This window comes from Xenopus tropicalis, chromosome 9 (assembly GCF_000004195.4).
Source record: "Xenopus tropicalis strain Nigerian chromosome 9, UCB_Xtro_10.0, whole genome shotgun sequence".
Classification (NCBI taxonomy): Eukaryota; Metazoa; Chordata; class Amphibia; order Anura; family Pipidae; genus Xenopus; species Xenopus tropicalis.
In genome coordinates this window covers 54,360,401-54,370,879 of record NC_030685.2, presented here as the reverse complement: position 1 = coordinate 54,370,879, position 10,479 = coordinate 54,360,401, and the positions used below count along the sequence as shown (strand labels likewise).

The 10,479-nt window shown below is 41.2% G+C and overlaps 1 protein-coding gene across 1 annotated transcript; it reads right to left on the bottom strand.

Annotated features, from left to right (window-relative positions):
• Positions 1-468: 468 nt before the first annotated feature.
• LOC105948353 (uncharacterized protein K02A2.6-like) lies at positions 469-4,113 on the bottom strand. Its single transcript, XM_012970639.3, has one exon. The coding sequence runs from the start codon at positions 4,111-4,113 to the stop codon at positions 469-471; it is 3,645 nt and encodes a 1,214-aa protein (XP_012826093.1).
• Positions 4,114-10,479: the final 6,366 nt, after the last annotated feature.

Here is a 10,479-nt window from a genome sequence, read left to right as displayed (position 1 = left end):
CCGCCTGCCTCAAGTAGGTGTTAATTTTCGCACGAACTAATGCGATATTTAGCGCATTTAAGTGTTTGTGAATCATGCATTTGTTATGTCGGCATCAATATGCACAGTTATGTTACTATATACTTGTTTTTAGGTGCACAATAACTAGCATGAAAACAGTCAGAGCATGGAGAGTGAACAGGGTATTTCCCTTCTGGTTTATTACTTCCGGGGCGCATGAGACATACATCACACCACGGTATTGCCACCTAGTGGCACGTATGTGAAATAACACTCAAATACATTACATCTCCTCCCCACTTAGATCAATTACTCCCATGTTCTTTCTCATACCGTGAACATTGGAACATCAGTGGAACTCAATAACTGTGAGGCCATTTTAATGATAAAATAACCTACCGGACCAACCGTTAACTGCTTGAGTCTACACCCAATTAACATATTATGCAGTGCAGATAAAAACAAAAACTACAGATCTAATCTGTTAGGTGCCTTACGATTCCTCACGGGGAATCGCCTCTCATTTTGGGATATAACCGTAGCTGGTGCAACAAGCCCATCTGCATGTTGGTCTGGTGCATAAGATACAGTCTCATTAGATATCAAAGGCAGTTCTTGTTCCCTATTGTCTAATATTGGTGACACACTGTTATCCGCTGGCAACAGTTCGGTGGCTTTTGTGATTTCCGGGTGTCCCCCTAACATTTGATCTGCATGTCTTTTCCAGGTTTGTGCACTGTCCACTTGGACCGTATATGACACTGGTCCTGACTGGGAAGAGACAGTACCAGTTTTCCACTTTTCTCCCCCACGTCTATAATCTCTGACCAGCACGGAATCACCAACACCAAAGTCTCTTTCTTTCGCATGGAGAGCACGGTACGAACATTGAACTTCTTGGGCTTGCTCCACAGTCTGTTTTACACTTGGCTTTATTAAATCTAGTCGTGTTCTCAGTCTGCGATGTAAGAACAACATTGCCGGTGCTTCTTTTGTTGTGCTGTGGGGAGTATTCCTGTACTGTAACAGGAAAGCATCTAGTCTTTGTTGCAATGGTTTTGGTTCTTTGGATGCTTTTAGCGAATGTTTAAAAGTTTGTACAAAACGCTCAGCCAACCCGTTGGTCGCTGGGTGAAATGGTGCCGAGCGTACATGTTTAACACCATTCGATTTCAGAAAGCATTCAAATTCCTCTGAAGTAAATTGTGGGCCATTGTCGCTCACTAAGGTTTCAGGTATGCCATAGCGACTAAAAAGACCACGCAATACCTCGATCGTTTTGCATGACGTAGTAGAATCCATCACCAGAACTTCTGGCCATTTCGAGTGTGCGTCAACGACTACTAGGAACATGCGTCCTTCAAATGGCCCAGCGTAATCGATGTGGATTCGCTGCCAAGGGGATTCGGGCCATGCCCAGGGATGTAACGGTGATAGGGCTGGGGATTTCTGATTTTGTTGACAGGACATGCAGGTTTTAGATTTTTCCTCAATCTGCGAGTCGATATTTGGCCACCAGATGTAGCTACGCGCTAATGCCTTCATTTTGACTACACCTGGGTGTCCCGTGTGTAAATCCTCTAAGACTTGGGGTCTCAAATTTGGTGGGACGATAACTCGCTGTCCCCACATTAGACAGTCCTGCAAAAGTGATAGCTCCTCCTTCCTCATGAGATACGGTTTTAAAACATTTTCTGAGTCTTTGGTAGGTGGGAATAACCCGGTGGATACCATTTCCTTTACCCGACAGAGAATTGGATCTGTCCTGGTTCCTTTCCGAATATCACTGCTACTGACTGGAAGTGTATCCATTTTGTTTATAAAATAAACCTCTAATGCATCCTTTCTGTCCTTGTGGTGAACAGGCAGTGGTAAGCGTGATAAACTATCTGCATTCCCGTGTTTGTCTGCACTCCTATACTGGATAGTGTAGTTATGTGCAGCCAACAGGAGAGCCCACCTTTGAAGTCTGGCTGCAGCCATGGAGGGAGTCGCTTTGTGTGGATGGAGTATGGTGGTAAGTGGACGGTGATCGGTCATTAAGGTGAAGTGACGTCCATATAGGTAAGTGTGAAACTTCCGTACTCCGAAGATTAATCCTAATGCTTCTCGCTCCAGCTGCGCATAGTTTTGCTCTGCCTTACTTAAGGTTCTCGAAGCGAAGGCTATGGGTCTTTCCTGCCCATCTGGCATCAAATGTGAAAGTACTGCCCCCACCCCATAGGGTGAAGCGTCGCAAGCCAATCGGACTGGAAGTCTTGGGTCGTAGTGCGTAAGCACATTGGGTGTCAATAGCTGTCTCTTGATTTCCTGAAATGCACCCTCACATTCTGGAGACCAGTTCCATTTCACCTCCTTATGTAACATTGTGTTCAGGGGGTGAAGGACTGTGGACAGGTTTGGAACGAATCTTGCATAATAATTAACCAGCCGTGAATTTTCATGTACAGGGATCTGCAGGTACGCTTGTGAAAGGTCCAATTTGCTAAACCTTTTTCCTCCCGCTAGTGAAGCGAACAGATCTTCAATCCGAGGTAATGGATAATGTTCGGCACATAAGGCTGGGTTTACCGTTACTTTGAAGTCACCGCAGATTCTGACATTACCTCCTTTTTTGATTACAGGCACAATCGGGGTTGCCCATTCACTGAATCGTACTGGTGAAATGATTCCTTGTTTGAGTAGGTGGTTGATTTCTTCCTCCACCTTGGGTCTGATGGCATATGGTACCACTCGAGCTTGGAAAAACTTTGGTTGAGTTCCTGGTTTCAGATTGATGGTAGCTGTGTAACCATTGAAAGTTCCTAACTCTTCACTGAAAACTTTCTCATGCTGTTTTAGAAGGCTGTCCAATGTCCCTTCGTTGCTGCGGTGTACTGCAGTTATTGATTTGATCTCACGCCAGTCCAGATGAATTCGGCGAAGCAACTCGCGTCCGAATAGCGGAACCGCATTTCCGGTAACAATATACAGTGGTAACCGTGCACGTTGTTTGTTTAGCTTAACGCACACCTTGATGACTCCTTCTGGCCGGATTACTTCGCCAGTGTATGTCTTGAGAACAACGTTTGTATGGCGCAGACGAATGTGACTTAATTTATCTCTATACAGTTCCCCTGAGATAATAGAAACTGCCGCTCCTGTGTCGACTTCCATCTCTACTCGTAACCCCTCAATTTTTGGTTGTATTTTTATTACCGCTGTCCCTTCCTCATTTTCCCTTTTCATTATGTTCCCTGGTGCAGGGTTTTGCGATGTTGCGGTAACGTTGTGTAGTGTCAGTTCAGACTCAGTATCCGAACTTGTCTCTTCATTCAGCCTTTCCGTCTCAGTGCCCATTTTGTGAATTGTTTTTTTCTTTGTCATTCCCTTACTTTTTACATAGTTTCCTTTTCCGAAAACTCTCGGTATTTTCACCTCTGTCTTTGCACCTTTACATGACCGAGCGATGTGGCCCTTCTTTCCACAATTGTGACACAGTTGGTCTTTGTAAAAACATTCATTTTGGGTATGGTTAGACTTTCCGCATCTAAAACATTTTGCCTTTGGCGATTCTGATGCAAAAGACATGGCATTTACTTTCAATGAGTTACTTAAATGCTGTGATTCCCTCGATACAGCCTCCATTGACATTGCTATGTCCACGGCCTTTTGGTACGTGAGCGCCGATTCAGTCAAAAGCTTCCGCTGTATTGACTCGCTGCACAGGCCACACACCACTCTGTCTCTTAATGCATCGTTTAAATTGTCACCAAATTCACAGTGCTCCGCCAGTTTCTTTAATACAGCCACATACTGTGCAACACTTTCCCCCTCCGCCTGATTTCGTTTGTGAAACTTGAACCTCTCAGCAATCACAATAGGCCTGGGACTGAAATGCGCTTGCAGTGTGTTCACAATGTCTCCATATGACATAGTGCCGGGCTTAACTGGTGCAATAAGGCTACGTAAGAGTCCATAAGTGGATGCTCCCATTACGCTGAGGAAAACCGACACTGTTTTTCCCTCGTCAATGTCATTTGCTTTCACGAAGTGTTCAAAGCGTTCTACATACGTGGTCCATTGCTCTCTCGCCTCGTCGAAGGTATCAATCTGTCCAATGATCGTAGCCATCCTTACTTCTGGCTTGACAACTAGATATTGACCGTGGGCACGTTTCCCTCGTCGCCAATTTATGTTATGTCGGCATCAATATGCACAGTTATGTTACTATATACTTGTTTTTAGGTGCACAATAACTAGCATGAAAACAGTCAGAGCATGGAGAGTGAACAGGGTATTTCCCTTCTGGTTTATTACTTCCGGGGCGCATGAGACATACATCACACCACGGTATTGCCACCTAGTGGCACGTATGTGAAATAACACTCAAATACATTACACATTAGTGTTATTTTGGTGCTCAAATTAACGCACGCGGTAATACTGTAGTGAATCGCGCGCTAATTGTCGCGTCTATTTTAACACAAGAAAGCATGCAATAATAATTAACGCACTTTAGTGAATCAACCCTATTGTCTTTTCCAGAACCTGAAATTTGGTGGAGGAAAAATCAGGGCTGTTTTACCTCTACTGGATAACAAACACAGGTCAGTGCAGTTCTTGGATGTTTGAAATTTCAGCCTTCCCAATTGGTATCTAACACTTCCCTAATCAGCAACATCCCTGAATCACATTGCAGCACATTAGTAAATCAGTTATGTGCCTTTATTTTATACCATAAGGATGAGATGGGATTTCTAGCTGTGAGTCACCAAACTGTGGTAAGCAATTCATGTGCAAACAGGAAATGAACTAGTCTATCACTCCCTGCAAAAAGCCATGCTACTAGGCTTAGTTACAAAACAGCAACCAAACACACAGCTGCAAATGTACTGGTTGTCAAACCCCAATTTTTTCATTTTAGAGTTCAAATGATTAAATTGCGCTTTTTCTGGCAATAATTTGTGGCCCAATGCAGGGTACTGACCTGGCTCCTAATGAAGTGCACCTGCGATATGGTTTGTGTGTGGCACCCTATGTTTTACTGCATGGTTGTGTATTGTGGCTGTTGTTTCTACATCCGTAGGGTTTTAGGATACATGAGCAGAAGCAAATATCTATAGGTAGAAAAAACAATAGCATAAAAACCTACAAAAAGAGAAATAACATATATTAGGTGGTAGATGATCACTTATTTGGTTAAGTAATGAGATATACTATAGTAAAGTCACCGGGGGTTAGGATCCAGTTCGGTATTTGGCTATTTATCTGGTGCTAGTTGTGTTGAGGTAGTGATGGTTTTTCCACTGTATGTTGTCCAGGGTGACCAAATACAGTAATAGACGCCAGTTGGTATTTGGTTTCCAGAATATCAATGAAGAGAGCACAAAAATGAAACTTATTCTGGATATCCACCTTATTAGACAAAATCATTAAAGAGATACTGACACCAGAAATTAAACCTTTTTTTACATCTATCATAACATTGTCTTTGCATGACCTTTATTTTTGCCATAAAAATATTTGCCCAATGCTTTAATATTACCTGTCTGATCCCCCATGTTCCCCTATAAGGGGGCGGCCATATTTGTCCAGCAGGAGGCCGTTAGCATTGGAAGCTATAACTGACAGGCTGAGAAGGGACAGTCAGGTTGGCAAAACAGTCAGGTTTAGGAACTTCAAGTAACAATTATTTACAAAAGCAAATCTCTCAGCGAAAATCAATCAACATGACCTATAGGCAACTTTTTATGTAAATTCATATTTTGAGGAGTTGTTTTTTAGTGTCAGTATCACTTTAATGTTATCTGTTAACCTGAGTATACTAAGGATTTCCCCAAAGTATGTAAATCAGAGTTTTGTATCCGCCATAAAAATTCATAATTCCTAGGGGCAAATTTAATCAGGTTTTCTGAGAAAATTTTTTATTCTTTTTGGGGTTTTTTTCTTCAAGATTTACATATGTGTTTTTTGGCAGTTTTGAGAAACGAACAAATGTTCGGGATTTATGTGACTTTTTTAGACTGGCAAAAAGTATGCTAGGTTTAAGATGCTGAGTCCTATGGAGGCTTAAAATAGTAGAGAAATAGTCAGTGAGAGCCTGTCCTTGACACATTTTCAAGGGGAAGTTAATCCTATCAATTTCTATTTCACACATTTTCAAGGGGAAGTTAATCCCATAATTGTTTTCTATTTCATACACTTTCAAGGGGAAGTTAACCACATTATTATTATTATTATTATTTTCTATTTCACCCAGTTTCAAGTGAAATTTCAACACATTATTGTTTTCCAAGAATGAGAACCAATGCTTTTCCTGTTTGGGAAAAATAAAGAGCATTCATGGCAATGAATAGGTATTTAAAGTTTTACGAATTTCTTGAATACCAGCATTATTGTGACATTTAATAATTGCATTTTTTTTTTTTTTTTAAAAGGTGTATTTTATTGATTTTCATAAAAACATAAAACAACATATCTGACAATACAAAAGGACAGAATGGAATACTTTTTTCCAGGTAACATTATATCATTGCTATATACATCGTTATTACAGGCTTAATGAGATGAGTATAACTTTACAGGGTATAGGTCCGGCAGCGGTTCCAGTGTATTATGTTAGTCAACCCTCTGCTACAGGGGCGCAGAGTTCTGCCCAGGCCATTCTGGGGGGCTGATTGTTCCAAACGAATGGTACTATAATTTGATTAAGTTTCTTGAAAAACATTTTTGGGATAAAGACTGGGGCATTGTGCAATATATATAAAAATTTGGGAATGTATATCATCTTAATTATGTTTATGCGACCCAAGAGTGAGAGTGGTAACTTGGACCATTGCATCAGTCGGGTTTTAAGATCTGAGATTAGGAGGTCTAGGTTAAGTGTCACATATTAGTAGGGTCTGCAGTTATCCAGATTCCTAAGTATTTTAATTGATTGACCCATTTTAGAGGTATAGAGGGGGTCTATAGGACAAAGAATTGATTTATCCCAGTTGATTCGCAGACTGGAATAATAACCAAAGTTGTCCACTTGCTGAAGCAGAGGGGTCAGTGGTTCCCTGGGGTCTGCAAGATAAATCAGTAGATCATCTTTTACATAGTTACATAGGGTTGAAAAAAGACCAGAGTCCATCAAGTTAAACCCATCCAAGTAAACCCAGCACACACACAACCCACACCTACCAATCTATACACTCACATACATAAACTATATATACAACCACTAATACTAACTGTAGATATTAGTATCACAATAGCCTTGGATACTATGCTTGTTCAAGAACTCATCCAGGCCCCTCTTAAAGGCATTAACAGAATCTGCCATTACCACATCACTAGGAAGGGCATTCCATAACCTCACTGCCCTCACCGTGAAAAACCACCTACACTGCTTCAAATGGAAGCTCCATTCCTCTAATCTAACCACATTATTATTATTATAATTTTCTATTTCACCCAGTTTCAAGTGAATCTGCGTATAGCGGTACCTTTTCTTGGATATTAACATATGTGAGGCCCTTGATGCCCCAGGAGTTCCTAATTAGTATGGCTAGAGGCTCTATCGCCAAGGCAAATTGTATTGGCGAGAGTGGACAGCCTTGCCATCTCCCTCTCTCAAGGGAGAATGAAGGAGAAGTAATCCCATTCACTCGAACCCTTGCTGTGGAACATTGATACCTACTCTCACATCCAGGACTTCTCACGTGCCGCACCCATCCTCTGGAACTTTCTTCCCCATCCCATTAGGCACTGCCAAACTCTCCAAGCCTTTAAACGGTCTCTTAAAACTCACCTTTTCACTCAAGCCAATAACCTAAACCCCCCAAACATTCACTAACCACTGGGTTCCTCCTCTCACTCTGCACTTACTGTCACTTTACACACCTACATAAACTCCAACGCCATACTAGTTACCCTGACCTTATGTCTCAGCCCTACCTTTTAGAATGTAAGCTCTTGCGAGCAGGGCCCTCCCCCTAGTGTTTCCAATCCTCATTCAATGTAACTGCAAACCATTTTCGTGTATTGTTTATATGTACATGTTAACTTATGTCTTTTGTACCCCTCTATTCTGTAAAGCGTTGAGTAAATTGATGGCTCTATATAAATAATAATAATAATTGATATAGTAGCTTAATCCACTTTAAAAATGACTGGCCAAAGCCAAAGCTGGACAAGACCTCCCACAAGTATCCCCACTCAATTGAGTCAAAAGCTTTGGCAGAGTTTAAAGAGGCCACAACTCTGGTACCTGTCTCCGGGTGGGAGATTTGTAGATTGGTAAAAATTGTTCGCAAGTTAATGTTAGTGGATCTTCCAGGCATAAAGCCCGATTGATCGGGGTGTACAAGATCAGGGACCACCTGTTGAAGCTTCACCGCCAGGATCTTGGCCAAAATGTTGGCATCTGTGTTAATTAGAGGGATGGGGTGGTATGAGGAACAGACGGAAGGATCCTTACCCGACTTCGGAATGACCACTATTACAGCCTCAGCACAGGAGGTGGGTAATGCATGGTTGTCATAGGCATATTGGAAAGTTTCTAATAGTTTAGAGGGTACATGTTCGGATAGTGCCTTGTACCAGTTTGATGGTAGACCATCCGGACCTGAGGGTTGATTCACTAAAGGTTGATACATTTTATTGCACGTTTTTTTGCGTTAAAATAGACGCGGCAATTAGCGCGTGATTCACTACAGTATTACCGCGTGCGTTAAGTCGCATATCGCGAGCGTTACATTTCACGCTACCGCATGCGTTAATTTGCGCGCAGAAATGAATACGAACACATGATTCACAAACACTTAGACGTGCTAAATATCGCATTAGGCTATGCAAAAATTAACACCTACGTGAGGCAGGCGGTAATTATAGAAAAGTCCAGTTAATGAGCTTTTGGCAATAAAATATGGACTTTGCAGTGTGATTTATTCAAGTATGTGTACGAAAATAATGGCATTATCATGGTACTATAGCGGCGCATATTTTGTCGCAACAAATACATTACACGTTATATTTTGGCGACTATTCTGTTGCGACATTACGCCGTTGGAATCTCGTGATAGGTGCGAATTGCGGCCATTTTGTCTCAGAGCCTGCAGTGACACAGAGAGCCAACATGCCTGGGGTATCAGAGCTCCGACCGGAGGAGAGGCGCTACATCTGCTGCTACCTCCTGCGCGAATCCTATGACAGGCAGCCGCTGGGGATCGTAGGGGTCCATGAAAGGAAGAGGGCAATCCTTCGCAGGCTGATGCGGAGGTTAGAACATCGTTTTGCCCTCCAAATGGACCTCAGACTTCTCCAGCGGATTTGGTCGGATATTAAGCGCAGGAGTCCAGATTTAGTTGCTGAAATAGCGGAAGGTAATTATTGTACTTTATTAGGGTTTTAAAGAATACATTAATTAAATATATATATTATTATTATTAGATATGGTACCCTCAGCAGGACATTGGGGCAGAAAAACAGAATTCAACAAACCTTGCCAGTTGCTTGGATTTCCATCTTATCATTACTATCCTTACTTAGTATGGCAGCTTTCTTAGCCTTCCCACACTTGCCTAACAGTTAAAAATAAAACTTAGCAGTAGTATGCATAGTATGAGTAATTTGGGGAAGGACCACAAATGTTTTAGGGGGCCCTGGCTAACAATGTGTGGCTAACTAAAAGAAAGTGTCTTTAACTCCTTCCCTGCCAGAGGTTTTAGTGCATTGCTAGGCAATATGTTTTTCCAATAGTAAAATTGTAAACCCAGAAATGTATGTGCTACATCAATAGAAAGGCTGTCACTGACTTAACAGAAATTTTTTAGACCAAATTTAATTTAGCCATCATATATTGATCATGGGCTTTGTAATAAGGGTGCTTTTAAGAGACACAACAAGGGGCATTTACTAAGCTTCGACTTTTTCGTGTCACGCTTTTTGTCACTGAAAACCCTAAAAAAGTTTTGGAAAAAAGTCGCAACTTTTCCGAGATTTGTTATTGCAGCAATTTCCGAATCTGAAAATACTCCATCTAAAACCTGTTGAGATAATGTAATGATGACAGATTTCTCATTTACAACTGTAAGATCTTTCTTTGTTTTGTGGTTTTCTGATTTTTTGACACTGGCTTTTGTGCAACAATATGAAAGGGTTATCATGCAGCAAGTTCAAAAAGTTGCAGTTTTTCCATGACTTTATTTTTTCATTTTTTTTGTATGTTTTCAGTTCAGATCTTTTGATAAATGCCATTTGTGGAAATTAGTTTTTTTGTGTATTTTTTTTTTATAAAAATGAGAGAATTTCGACTTGTGGTAAATCTTCCCCAATAAGTTCCCAATAAATGGATGTCCTCCCAAAAACAGTTTTTGCTTTTTCTTGTATTATAAAAGAAAATGTAATTCCAAATAATTTAAAGGAATACTGTTATGGGAAAACCATGACAACCATGACAGAAAGTCCAGCAGAATCCTGCACTGAAATCCATTTTTCTAAAAATGCAAACAA